The sequence below is a fragment of the Balaenoptera borealis genome, assembly GCF_965194805.1.
Source record: "Balaenoptera borealis genome assembly, chromosome: 11".
NCBI lineage: Eukaryota > Metazoa > Chordata > Mammalia > Artiodactyla > Balaenopteridae > Balaenoptera > Balaenoptera borealis.
This window is the reverse complement of record NC_138868.1, coordinates 23097466-23112316: the sequence shown is the minus strand read 5'-3', so window position 1 is coordinate 23112316 and position 14851 is coordinate 23097466. Positions and strand designations below refer to the sequence as shown.

Sequence of the window (14851 nt, the reverse complement as noted above, 5' to 3'; positions counted from 1 at the left end):
TAAATTTCTTCCCAGAGAATGTGAAAATTTTTAAATGTTCGAATCAAAATGATATGAACAATTTTTGTGTTGGCAAAAATGAGACATAGATGAATAATTTGCTGCTTTTTAAATATCCGGAGTAATATTTTAGGTGGGATTTTAATTTCTAACCACTATTTGTTAGAGAAATGTTTCAGAACTGTCTAGAATCACAATACCACACCAACTCTGCCTTGGTTTAATAGTATTGATATTATTTTAAAATACCCAAAGCAGGTAAAAGAACATAATCACCAATTTCCAGCATATGTCCTGTAAGGACCTACCAATGGGCTATTTTGGATGAGAGATGGTAGTTGCTTTCTGTGATGTCAATCTCAAAAGATGAAATTTATCCTGGATGTCCTGACTTCCTCTTAATTGCCTAATGAGAATCCGTAACTTCCTGATATGGACTGGACCCATTTAATTTTTTTCCTCATTTTATCACTGCTTTTATACATGTGCATTTCCTCCTTATAGTCAAACATTTTTCAAGAGCCTTCCACTTTCCCTTTGTGAATAACTTCTTACCGTAGTTACTCTATTTTGATGAATTCTGGAAGTTTTGAACAGCTTTACTGAACAAAAAGAATTCACATTAAGAAGATGAAAAATTGAGTTCTTGTCCTACTTCCCAAGATATACAAGAGGTCATTGAAGAAACTTTTGTAGTATTTTAATGGGAGATTGCCTGTTTTTCCAATTCAAAATGGGACTCTAAAATTTTTCACCTGTATAGACAGTTTATTTACCATATTACTGTGTAAGATAACCTACAGCTAAATGCTGCTATTATTGATTTGAGCATTAGTTCTATTTACTTTAATTTGCCTACGTGGTACTATGAATGAAAATGATTCCTTCTGTAATAGTGTCCCTCTTAGAATAAATCACGTGGGCAATTTTAAGAAAACTAGCAATTTTCTAATAGTGTACAAATTCTATTCCCTGAGAGGCTACAAAAAGATTGCAATTAGATTTGAAATTAGACACCTGAAATCCACATGTTTCTCTCAGCTCCTTAGGCAAAAATAACAAGTTAATAACTTAATTCACAGTTGTTTCTGTTTAGTAGCAGGGGATTTGGTGTTCCATTGCACGAATTCTGCTCTTTGAAATAAGTCAGAAGTTCAGTTTGCAATCTAAAAAACTTGGAGCCTTATATCTTAGAACCTCAAAATGAACCTAACTTGAAAGAAGAGAATTCCCAAAGTGTGCCACAGTAGCCAACAGCTGAAATGCATAAATAGAACTGCAGCTTTACAGTATTTGAAAAGCTGTCATTTTGAAGATCACAGTGATGTGTTCTGAACTGCAGTGTACATCAGGGTTCACTTTGAATTACATATATGCCCCTCGTCTTAGAAGACCCTACATTCACTTGTGTGTGTCTCTATAAGGTTACTTAATTAAAATGCAAAAAAGTCAGAACTAGTGCCGAGTTCAGTGCTTTGCATATAGGAGACATGCAATAAGTATTGAATGAACAAATAATCAGGAAACTTTTCCTTGCTACTGGGAGTGATTTTCTGGTATAATAAGATGGTTAGGGTCATTGTCTCTTTCCTTCTCTATTGGTTCATTGCCCTCAATGTGTAAACACGTTTAAGTCTCTCCCATCCTTAACAAAATGAAAGAAAACTAAAGAAAAAACAACCTTCCCTTTACCTTGGACCCCTCTTGGCTATTGTCTGCTCTTTTTTCTCCCTTTTCATACAGACTTCAGAAACCAACAGACTCGACTCCTCTAACTGACCCTGCTTCCTTTCCCCTCACTCCTCATTCAGTTCATTGCAAAATGCCCTTGGTCTAATCACCTGCCTGGACATATTCAGAATAAAGGTACTTAATCATTGCCAATCATCCCAATGGACACTTTTCAGTCTTTATTTTAATGGGACTCTCTACTGTGTTTTTTACCATTGATTTTCCCTGACACTCATGGTCTACTGGTTCTCTCTTCCCAGCTCTTCTCAGATTCTTTGTGTATTTCTCTGAGTGTTCTTCCCCTGCCTCCTTTGGGGGTTTTCCCTCCATGCTTCCCTTAGGAGTTGGTGCTCCTCAGGGTTCCATGCTAAACCTACAGCTCTTCCCACTTGCATACTTGGATCTGTTTTCATCTATAGGTTACTACCTTTTGTGCTTATGTCTCCAAATCTGTATCTCCAGCTTCAGACCTTTTGCTGAGCTTCAGGTTTGTGGGTTCAATTGCCTGTTGACAATTCTATCTGGATTCCTTGAGGTACATTCAAATCAACATGTTAAAAACTGAGCTTATCTTTACCCGCTTCTCTTCCTGCGTTCTTGCTCTTCTTCCCTTCCTATATCCAAATCAGTCATCAAGTGCTGTTAATTTTACTTTCTGATATTTTAAAATATCTGCTCTCAATGCCCTGTTCTCATTATCTTGTCTGGACTGCTTCACAGGCCCCTGACTAGTCTCCCGACTCCCAATCTACCCTCTGTTCAGTCTTCAGCGTGATCTATCTTGATGTACCCTCCAAGAGGGCAGGGTCTCCTTCTGTTCTCTGCACACCTGTGTCTCATTGTAGGTGCTCAGTTAACATTTGAATGAAGGAAGAAATTTATTCGAAATGCACAGATACCAAGTGTCTACCTGCTTTCAAAAAATCCTTCAGCGACTTTTCATCATCTCTGGGAAAAATAGCTTATAAGACCTGTCATGATCTGGCACCATCTTCATCTCTTGCCATTCTCTACCTGACATTTTCTGCTCCAACAACACTGAATTACTCGCAGATACACATGTGTGAAATTCTGTGTGTTTCTGACTTGGCCTGTTCATGAGACCTGCTTTTGTCTGCAAAGCTCGTCTTCCCTCAAGCTTGTTAAATAATATTACCCTTGAAGATTCTGCTTAGATAGCACCTCTTCCAGAAAGCCTCCTCTGAATCCTTCCCAATGCCTTCCAACCTGGGCTGGGTTAGGTGTTCCTTCTCTGTTCCTGTCACCTTCTAACTATACCATGTGTACTTACTACATTTTATTATAATGATCTGTTGATGTGCCTATCTCATTTCTCTGTGATTTCATACAAGTCTGCATCTTTGTATCCTCAGCACCTACACAGTGCCTAGATTTTAATAAACATTTGTGGAAAGAATGGAATATATCTGAATGATTTCAGGAGGCTATTCCTCTGACATTTTGATACAGAGATGTACTGGCCACCTTGCAGTATAGAGAGACAGTGATACCCCCAAAATGTTTTAAAAGGTCTTGAGTATCATATTTTGGCATTGCAGATATGAAATTATTCTTCTTGGTTTCTTGCTTTTATATTTCAGCATTTAACTGATTGCCTAAGGAATTAATCTAACAAAGATAGCTGCTGTTAATAACTCAGTTTCTAAGTGAAGACATTTATAAGTATATTTTTATATTTTCAGGTGTATTGTAAATGAATAATTCTTGTGTTGGCCTCATATATTTATTGGCTAGCTAGAAACTTATTCCTTGTTGCTGTTTCAGTTAATAACAAATGACTGATGAAGGAAATCATGCTCCACAATAGAGAAAAATGTAAGTGTATGAAAAAGAACTTAAAGGAAAATAAAAACTTTTCACTTAAGGATAAATTTCTATATCTCTAGTTCCATACCGTTGGATATTATGGCCGAAAGGTATATGGGGACCCTGGGGAAGGGAGAGGAGTAAGAAGGTGGTGGGTTGGACCCTATCTGGGAGAAAGGACTAACTTGGTCACGGGAGTCAGCCCTCGTCAGAGAGTCTGGAAGTTCAACATACAAGCCTTAGTCTGTCTGGGTTGCTGATAAAAGGTGGGTCCTGAGTGGGGTGATGAGTGGGGAGGTGAGTAGGATTTTCTGGAGAGTGGCCATACTCAGTTGAGAGTAAGTTAAGCTTCAGCACTTTACCCTCTGTGCTTCTTTAGACCTTTCTGCATCCCTCTGTTGGGGAGCATGGAACATGATAATGAAATCACTCATTTACTTCCGTCTTCTCCCTGAAGTTATAAAACCTCGTGGGCACAGATTTTGCTTCTCTTCATCCTTGTGTTCCCAGTATCTAATTCACATTAAGCGCTCAGTGAGTGTTTACGGAGTGAACATGTAGAGGGCAGGGAGGTGGGCATGTGAGGGTTGCTCGGGCTGTGTGAGGGAGCGAGGAGGATGGTATGGTCTCGCTGGGATTTTAGCTCAGCAAAGGGATTTGTCTAATTTGAACCCGCTTTCCAGCCTCAGAGGGAGCTGGGTGAAGGCAAAGTGACTGCAGCTAGTGAGAGTGGCTAGTAAGGTCTAGGCAGGTTTTAGAGGCCTCAAGATAAGGTTCAAAGTCCTAGTGCAATGGGCAGCCTGAAACTTGGTGGACATGTGGATGGCAGGTCTTCAACCAGGTATCCATGGGCAGCAAAAATCCCTTCAGACAGAAGCACTGGCAGAGAGGGGGCTCTTTCTCGTCCTCTGCCAGGACCAGGCCTGCAAACCTCAGCGCTTACTGCTGGATAGAGTTAGAGACGGCAAGGATGCTTCTATTCAGGAAATGAGCATACTGTGTCCTTGTGTATGTGTTTCTTCATTTGAGCTGGTCTTAGCCATATTACCCCACTGTCACATTGTGGTGACGATAAATTTAATTTTCAGAAAGTGACCTAAATGGACAGATTAGCCACTCGGCAGACTGATATGCTTCCAGGGTACAGCTGCTCTTTTAAAGATAGTCATGGTATTATGTGGATCCTCGAGTGCATTTTTTTATGATAGGCTGTGAGCATTTTTTAGCTTATTTAGAAAATATCTTTTCTCCCAAAGAGCTATGACTTGGCTTAGTGAAAACTTCAAGGTCGATCTTTGCTGGTGTTTTTTGTTGCGACGGTGAAGCTTTATCTACAGGTCACCCGGGATTCAAATCTTGCTTCTCTTCCTTACTAACTGTGTAGCCTTGGTAAGTTACTTAACCTTTCAGAGCTTTGTAAGATGGGTTGTTTGAAGATTACTGCTAATGCCTGCACGATTCCTAGTACTGGGGCTGGCGCATGGTGGGGACTCACTCAGTGGCAGCTCCCATCATTACCTTTGTCAGGAAAGCACACAGACACTTTCTAACAAAGAGGAAGTGAGCAAGTCTCTGAAATTTGTTCTCGTGCTGGTTTTACTGAGAAAGGATGATAGCTGGCTGGGTGTTTGCTATTAGCACTGCACACCCAACTACAAGATGCAACTTGCTAAACAGATAGGAGATATCTACTTTTCATGTTTTGGGGTGGGTTTTTTTTTTTTTTTTTTTTTTGCACCTTTGGTAACAGTACACAGTTGCTGAGCTAGATGCTCCATTTTCAAGAACATTGCAAAAGCCACTAAACGAGATCATTTTCCATGCAAGAATATTGAAAGCTGATTATAGCTTCAGGGCATTTTTTTCATTCTTGCATAGGCCATCCTTTTCAATTATTTCAGCATCACCATACATAATAGAGAGCTACATAGAGGTGCTGGGTGATTTCATTGTATCACACACCATTTGCTTTTGGAGAGGCCTTTTAAGGGGTGATACAGTGAGATTTAAGGCATTAAATCTCTTGTTTATTGGAAAATGTGCTTTTTTTAAACTACCTTCCTTTAGGAAGTCTTTAAAATTCACAGATTATGAATAAGTAGATACAAAATTATTACATCTCTTTGCAGCTACTCTGAGTTGCAGATAAATTCTGTAATATTTTAAAAATTCTTGGTAGTAAGAAAGGATCCTGGACTTTTTAATTTAGAGTGCTACTATGTGTTTTAATTCCTGCTGTTATTGGCCAAAGTATTATCTGAAGAAGTAAGTATATTAAGCATAGAGTATTTTTATCTTTGAAAATGATGTTTTATTGCTACAAGTCTTTTTTAGTAAATGGTAAAAGTGTCCTTAAGGTTGACCAAAATCTTAAGGTATATTTTCTCACATTTGAATATAACTCTTAGTTTTTCCATATGCCTGTAGCCCTAACACTACAAATGGTGAAAATGTAATGAATTGTGTACAAGAGAGACTTTCTGATTCTTGCCGTGGGCCGAATTAGTTAATGATGTTCATTCAGATGCAGGATGGTACAAATGGGGCATATTAAGAGGCTTAAATTAGGTCAAATTGAATAATTGAATTTATTCCTTTACTTAAAAACAGCTTAATCAGCTCAGAGTGCTGAAGTCTAAAAAAACTTTAAATATTAATAGAGAGTTTATGTTTTCAACTTTATCTTCATTTACAATGATTATGTGTTATTTTCCTTGTTTGTTAACCTTTTATAGATAGTCGGAGATGAAGTTCGGCCCTTCTCACTTGATGAAGAATTTGATTATGACGCTGTGATGCTGACCCCCAAGTTCACTCCTGCAGAGATAGATGCCATCAAAGAGCTATGCAAGCAAAAGAGCAAGAGCACAGACTTAGAGAAACCCCGTGACTGATCCACCAAGACATCTTCATGTTTATTTTTATTTTGTTCTTATTCGAGCAACATTAGAATAAAATATATACCTACTATAATCCTTTTTGTGGAAATTTGTGTGTGCATTGATTTATCAGAGTTATTTGTCAGTAGGGAGATGAGACTAAAAAGACCAAAGAGCCCTCTACCCTTACAGAGTTCTCTTCTGTCACGTGGCTGCATCCATGGCTGGTCGGGGGAGATGGAGGTGGCAAACGGGGACAGGAAGCAAGGCCTACAGAAGGGTCCATCTGATGAGAGCACGGAAACTAGGTAATGTGGGGTGTTGTAACGAAGCCTGGAAATTTCATCCCTCCCCCTTGGGGAGGAAGGGCAATTGAACATGCAAAACACAGAGAAGAACTGATTATGTGGTAGGTCACTGGTCTCAGCTATCCACAGATAGTAGTATGAATGTGAGTGCTGAGAGGTTGGGCTTCTAGGATTGATTGGGAAAAGACTTTACTGAAAAAGAAAGCATCTGAGAATTGATTATATGTCATATATTAAATTCTTACACTTTGTTATTGCTATTCAGCCATGTGTGAGGAAAGTTACAAAGTACAAGAATGATCTCTATTTCCAGAAGTTTACAATATAATTTGAGAAGGCAAGGCATAGATAGAGAAGACAACTAGAGAATGTAAAAACTATTAGGAAGTGCTAATTGTGTAAAATACCCACGAATGCTTTAAAGGGAGGAGAAAAAGTGGTGAAGGCACAGACAAAGGGGGAATAGTATGTATGAAGTAATTTTTATCATTGAAGGAATCAGTAACAAATGTACTTGGTCTTTTTTTTCTTTGACTGTGTATATATATATATATATATTTTTTTTTTTAATTTATTTATTTAATTTTGGCTGTGTTGGGTCTTCGTTTCTGTGCGAGGGCTTTCTCTAGTTGCGGCAAGCGGGGGCCACTCTTCATCGCGGTGCGCGGGCCTCTCACTATCGTGGCCTCTGCCGTTGCGGAGCACAGGCTCCAGACGCACAGGCTCAGTAGTTGTGGCTCATGGGCCTAGCTGCTCCACGGCATGTGGGATCTTCCCAGACCAGGGCTCGAACCCGTGTCCCCTGCATTGGCAGGCAGACTCTCAACCACTGCGCCACCAGGGAAGCCCTTTGACTTTATATATTTTATTTCTATTTTTTCTTTTCCATTATGGTTTATTATAGGATACTGAATATAGTTCCCTGTGCTATATAGTAGGACCTTGCTTATCCATTCTATATATCAGGGGTCCCCAACCCCCGGGCCACAGACCGGTATCCATCTGTGGCCTGTTAGGATCTGGGCCGCACAGCAGAAAGTGAGCAGTGGGCGGGTGAGCAAGCAAAGCTTCATCTGTATTTACAGCCGCTCCCCATCAATTGCATTACCACCCAAGCTCCGCCTCCTGTCAGATCAGCAGCGGCATTAGATTCTCATAGGAGCGCGAACCCTACTGTGAACTGAGCATGTGAGGGATCTAGGTTGCGTGTTCCTTGTGAGAATCTAACGCCTGATGATCTGAGGTGGAGCTGAAGTGGTGATGCCAGCACTGGGGAGCGGCTGCACATACGGATTATCATTAGCAGAGAGGCTTGACTGCACAGAGACCATAATAAATCAATTGCTTGCAGACTCATATCAAAACCCTGTCAGTGAGTGGCAAGTGAAAACAAGCTCAGGGCTCCCACTGATTCTGCATTATAGTGAGTTGTATAATTATTTCATTATATATTACAGTGTAATAATAATGGAAATAAAGTGCACAATAAATGTAATGTGCTTGAATCATCCCAAAACCATCCCCCCCGCATCCTAGTCTGTGGAAAAATTGTCTTCCACAAAACCGGTCCCTGGTGCCAAAAATGTTGGGGACTGCTGCTGTATATAATAGTTTGCATCTGCTAATCCCAAACTCCCCATCCATTCCTCCCCTGCCTCCCCGCCCCCCGACACCCTGGCAACCACAAGTCTGTTGTCTATGTCTGTGAGTCTGTTTCTGTTTCCTAGATAAGTTCATTTGTGTCATATATTAGATTCCACATATAAGTGATAGCATATGGTATTTGTCTTTCTCTTTCTGACTTGGTTCACTCAGTATGATAATCTCTAGGTCCATCCATGTTGCTGCAAATGACATTACTTCATTCTTTTTTATGGCCGAGTAGTATTCCATTATATATATATATATATACCATATCTTCTTTATCCATTCATCTGTTGATAGACATTTAGGCTGTTTCCATATCTTGGCTATTGTAAATGGTGCTGCTATGAACATTGCGGTGCATGTATCTTTTTGAATTATAATTTTGTCTAGATCTGTGCCCAGGAGTGGGATTTCAGGATCATATGGCAACTCTCTTTTTCGTTTTTTGAGGAACTACCATACTGTTTTCCATACCAGCTGCACCAATTTCAAATGTACTTAGTCTTTTTTTTTTTTTTTCTTAGTCTTAATTAGTTTTCATACAGGCCTGTGCTTGTGTGTGTGTGTGTATATATTCATAAAAACTGCCATTTATATTCCTTACAAAAAACGCTCTTGATTTAATATTGCTATAGTCAGGTGATTTCCACATCTATTTTTCTTCATCTAGTCAAAAGACTTTCACAAAACAGCATTTATGTGCCAAACCTATGCTGGGCAATGGGGAGGATACAAGTAAATTAGACATGGTCTGACGTAGTGGGGAAGACAAATGTATAAACAAATAATTATGGTAGAGCTGCACTGTCCAACATCATAGCCACTAGCCACTAGTGTGACTGAGGAACTGATTTTTAAATGTTAATTTTATTTTCATTTAAAATATAAAGTTGATATTTGATGCACTTATAAAACTCTCAAGTCCATTTGGAACAACTTGGGTATGTGAATCTACTTTTTCAGTTGTAAATTTTATGACATCTAAATACAGATCATTTATTTTTTTATTTTTATTTTATTTTTTTAATTCTACAGGACTTTGTTTTTTATTTTATTTTTTTTTATGTTTGGCTGTGTTGGGTCTTCGTTTCTGTGTGAGGGCTTTCTCTAGTTGCGGCAAGCGGGGGCCACTCTTCATCGTGGTGCGTGGGCCTCTCACTATCGCGGCCTCTCTCGTTGCGGAGCACAGGCTCCAGACGCGCAGGCTCAGTAGTTGTGGCTCACAGGCCCAGTTGCTCCGCGGCATGTGGGATCTTCCCAGACCAGGGCTCGAACCCGTGTCCCCTGCATTGGCAGGCAGACTCTCAACCACTGCGCCACCAGGGAAGCCCAGATCATTTATTTTTGATGACAACTTAGTGTCTAAAACATGCTATAAATGTAAAATGCACATTGTATTTCAAAGAATTAATATGAAAAATTATAGACTATCTTGTTTTATTTTTGTATTGATTACATGTTGAAATTTTATTTTGGGTCTATCTGGTTAAATAAAATATATTATTAAAAATTACCAATTTCTTTTTACCTTTTTAATGAGGCTACTAGAACATTTCAAATTACATATGTGGCTTGTGTATTTTTATTTGACAGCACTGCAGTAGAGTGTAATCAGTTTTGTAAGAGTAATGTGTACTAAGAGCTACTGGGCAAAGCAAGTTGGAGTTATTGAATTATGCCTTGGAGAGCTGGGGAATCTTCAAAGAGGAGGTGACATTTGAGGCTGGCCAGGAAGAATCAGTAGGACTTTTTGATTGGAGGCTGTTAGAAGAGTTTGTGTGGGAGATAAGAGCCAGAATTAAGGCAGTGTAGGTGGATGTGGAAAGTATGGATTTGATTAGAGATTTGGAGGTAGAACTAGCAAGGATTTGATGCAATGAGGGGACAAGGGAGCAACTGTGAGGTTAAAACAAGATTTTAGCATGCAGTCTATACACACATGCTGACTTGAGGAGACAACTGCATTGTGACATAATGTTCATAAGACCAGAGGATCTCTTTTGACGTAATATATATACACATAGCATTTTGGTATTTTACATAAAGAAAGACTTCACCATTTTTAAGACATCCCAATTCTATGGACTTAAATAGTTTTATAATAGAAGAAACAAAACTAAGTATTCAAAAAGAATTACACTTTGACAGAGTATTCCATTAACTAGGCAGGGTACATGGCAGGTGAACGTTACTGTAGAGCCTTCTGTCTGTAGAGTTGGTGTATTATTGGCTTCATTCCTTTTGGAAATTTTTTTTTAAATAAATTTAAGTAATTCATTTATTTATTTTTGGGTGCGTTGGGTCTTCGTTGCAGTGCGCAGGCTTCTCATTGCGGCGGCTTCTCTTGTGGAGCACAGGCTTTAGGTGCGTGGGCTTCAGTAGTTGTGGCACGTGTGCTCAGTAGCTGTGGCTCGTGGGCTCTAGAGCACAGGCTCTGTAGTTGTGGCGCATGGGCTTAGTTGCTCCGTGGCATGTGGGATGTTCCCGGAGCAGGGCTCGAACCTGTGTCCCCTGCATTGGCAGGCAGATTCTTCACCACTGCACCACCAGGGAAGTCCCCCCCTTTGGAAATTTTTGATTCCTACATTATTTGGGGCAATTGTGCATTACAGCAAAAGTGACACTGGAAAATGGGTCCCTTAAGGCCTTTGAATGAAATAGTTTTGTCTCAACTGTACCATTACTCTTCCCCTAACTAGCAAATACTCCTCTATGACTTTCAGCTTTATGGGTCCCTTGAATCGATGTGAATGGTTTATTTTACGTTGGTTGGCAAACCCTAACCAAGTGCCTTTAGAAGAAGCCTGAGCTTGTATTGATAGATAATGCTTACCCAGATTAGGTAGTGACATTGAGGAAAAGAAAGAGTAGAAAATAAGGAGAAGCTCCTGCATGTATACACCAAAATGGGAGGGAAGAAAAAAAGAGTATCTTGAAATAATGTAGCAGTTACAACACGAACAAACTTGAATGGAGAAAATTTCACTCCAAGCCTGCAGTACCAGCCCTAGCTTGTTCAGTGTGGTGGCACACCAAGCAATCTTATTCCTTCAGGATCCATCTTATGGGGAGTTGCACAAGAAGGGGAAAAAATACTTAGACCTGATATTGAACTTCCTTGATTCCTTCATCAAGAAATTTCTTTTCCCATGAATGAGATAGGGCTGTATCCTCATTTAAAAGAATAAATTTTCCTTATGTGCTAGGTAATTGTATGGATGAATTAAAATATGAAAAAGAAAAACAAAAAATTTTCATTTCATTGGCTTGTTTCTTGGAGGTCGAAGGTACATGAGTACAATAGCATGGGAAATGACATGAAAGAGACAATCTTAGAATTTCCTAGAAAAATATTTCTCCATATGTGGAAGAGAAATCGATACTTTTCACCCTGGCCTAGCCAGCCCTTACACCCTATGGCCCCTACTTACCTCTCCAATCTCATCTTGTACCTTCTTCCTCATTTTTTATTATGTTCTAACCAGTTCATATTCTTTTTTGTTTTTCAAGCACTCCACCTTGTTTCCACCTTAGGACCTTTGCTCTCACTCTTCTTTCTGATTGGTCTTCCCAAGTCTTGGTGTAGCTGGGTCCTTCTCATTATTCAGGTCTCAGGTGAAATGTGTCTCCCCAGAGTCTCTCTCTTGACCGCCCTATCTAATCCCATTCTTACAACCTTCACTCCGTCCTGGTTTATCCCATTATCTTACCTTGTCTGTGTCTTATCTGACTCTCCCATGAGATCATAAACTGCAAGAGGGCATGGACCTCCTCTGTCTTTTTATTGCTGTGTCCCCAACACCTGAAAAGGACCTGCAATAAAGTAGGTGTTCAATAAATATTTACTGAATGAATCACACCTAAAGTATGAGCTTATTAGTTTGAAGAACCCAAAGGTCCATTTCATTGATTCAGTTTAGTTAGACATATACTGAGCGCTTTTGGTATATATTCTTACTTCTTAGACTCATGACAATCTGATGGCCCAGGCAAATTTGGGAAGCCTCACCTGATTGGCCTGAACTGTTCCATCCAATCTGTTCCTTCTTTTCCTTGCCACAACTCCGTGGAAAATTGAGAGATTCTTTGTTCACATGGAAACTTGACCCACTTCTCAATTGTTCTTTTGAAACCTTGTTATGACTTCTTAACATTAAAAACCCTATTGAGGAGCCATTCATGTGATACAATACTGATATTGCCAACATTCTACATTAAAAAGTGTGGACTGATGACTAAAGGAAAACTGGAAAGGGAAAAAGAAAACAGAACTTAAAGAGTGAGGTAGGAAGGAGAAAAATTCCATTTTGGTAGCTGCCTGTAAAGCAGAAGGCTTTATCCATTCATTCAAAAATGCTAATGCTCATAAGAGTCATCACATTTTAGAGGTGGTCTTAAAGCCTAATTCCCTCATTTTCATTACACTTTTAATTATTTTGAGTGTCATGTGAGCCACAAGAGGCTTTTAAACAGAGGAGAGACAAAATCTGACTTACGTTCGGGAGGAGATGGTGGAAAGGGGGTAGGGCTGTATTGTATTGGGGGAAGACTCCACTGGAGGGATGTGTGTGCCAGGCTATATTGTTCTCTCTCTGGAAGTTTCTATGATTTCGTTATCCCCAGTATTCTGAAAATTTACGATGATCAGTGTTGACACAGGTCTATTTTCATTTTTTGTCCTGGGCACTCAGTAGCCTTTTAGTTGGGAAAGCTACATCCTTAGTTCTGGGAAATTGTCTTGAATTATTTTTTGATGACTTGCTTCCTTCCATTTCCTCTTTTCTTTCTTTCTAGAATGTTCGCTTTTTGGATATTGAACTTCTTAGATGCTACTACAATGTTTTTGTACTCTCTTCTGTTTTCTTTCTTTTTGCTCTGTTTTCTGAGATTTTTCTCAACTTTATCGTCCACGTTTTTATTGCAAGGTGCGTATTATTTTCTTTTTTGAATTTTGTATTATTTTTAAATCTGCTAAATAGTAAAGCCAATTCCATGAAAAGCAAACAAACACCAAGAAATCACATCCAGAGGGATCAGGACAGCATGCCAGAGCTGCATCAGGGCTAGACGATTAGAATTGAGAGAGTGAAGGTAGCGTCTCATCCTTGATAAGGATGAGCATGGTGCCCCTCAATGGGAAGCACTTGTGTTCATGATGCTGAATGAATAGCCATAAGAGATGGAGATGCCAAGAGGGACTTGGGTATTCCCAGCATGTTGTAGAAAGCGTCGGGTGTGAACAAGTGGAGGCTGGGTAAGTTCTAGGATCCCTAACACTGAGAGAGGGAAGCGATGCATTAGGAGCTGGGTCTTTGGCTGGGTTGCCTTTGGAATGTACAAGGCATTCATGTGTTAGGCACTCCATCCTCTAAAGCAGCTCCTTTTTCTCTTCCTGATGTTCCTATTTCTGTTTATGGCACCACATTGGTTGCCAGAGACTATTATTTTGGCCTCTTTGCTCCCTTTTCATTCCAATCTCTCCTCTGTAACCCCCTGGCCATTATTCAAGACTTCATTTTTACTTATCTCCTCCAGGAAGCCTTCCTACTTCCCAATTAGTCTCTAAATGCCTCTATTCTTTCCATTCTGGCTTGTTTTACACATTGTTTTCATATTCATCTTCATGTTACTATCTTGTTTCAAAACTACTACTAGCTGCTCATTGCCTACTGATTATTAAAAACCTCTCAGTTTAGCATCCAAGGCCCTATTCCCTTGTACCCCCATGATACAGACAAAACTGACTACATGTGGTTCCCAAATGTTGCCTCCCACCTTCATGCTTTTCTTCTTCTTTTTCTTTGTTTCTGGATGGTCACCCTTCATTTCTGCCCAGTGAATTTCTCCTCATCCTTTAAGATGCACCCCAAGGGTCACATCCTCCATGAAACATTTCTGATTCTCCCAACCAGGTATAATTTCATCTTCCCCAGAACCTGGATATCACTTTGTAACACTGTTGCTACTTGTCACATTCTGCCTTGTGTACATGTTCCCCCCTCACTGGAACCCCCCTCCCCCCCATTCACCGACTCCAAAGGCAAACACCAAATCTCATTCATTCTTGCATCTTTAGGAAGCACTGTCTCTTATGTATTATGGTTCTTATCTGGCTTCATTTACTTACAAAATCCAGGAAGAGTGCCACAAAAATGGATCCCGTTAAGATTTATTCATTCAACTAATGTTTATCTACTGTCTAGTTCTTTTGTTACATTTTGTTTTTAGAAACAAATAGTTAATGTCATGATTTGTTAATCCATTGAATTTATGATAAAGAAACGAAATGCAAAATGTCTGCACAAGCTGCACCAGAACATTGATTTATTGAGAGAACAATCAGAAAAAGTAATTCCATCCAGTACAAAAATGGGAGGAAAAAAAGACCCAACAATATGATTCTAATGTAAGTGAATTTTGCATGAATGGATGTAGGAAGACATTTTAGTATCAAAATAA

At 39.5% G+C, this 14851-nt stretch overlaps 1 protein-coding gene and 1 long non-coding RNA gene across 4 annotated transcripts in view; one reads left to right on the top strand and one right to left on the bottom strand.

Annotated features, from left to right (window-relative positions):
- IFTAP (intraflagellar transport associated protein) overlaps positions 1-6531 on the top strand; it is a 59255-nt gene extending 52724 nt beyond the window's left edge. For all 3 annotated transcript variants that reach the window (XM_082343862.1, XM_082343861.1, XM_082343863.1), the window contains one exon: positions 6294-6531. In XM_082343862.1, the coding sequence (XP_082199988.1) occupies positions 6294-6452 (159 nt within the window). In that variant the 3' untranslated portion in view covers positions 6453-6531. The remainder of the gene's footprint in view (positions 1-6293) is intronic.
- LOC309606585 overlaps positions 1-14851 on the bottom strand; it is a 257753-nt gene that overhangs the window by 230709 nt on the left and 12193 nt on the right. The window lies entirely within an intron of this gene.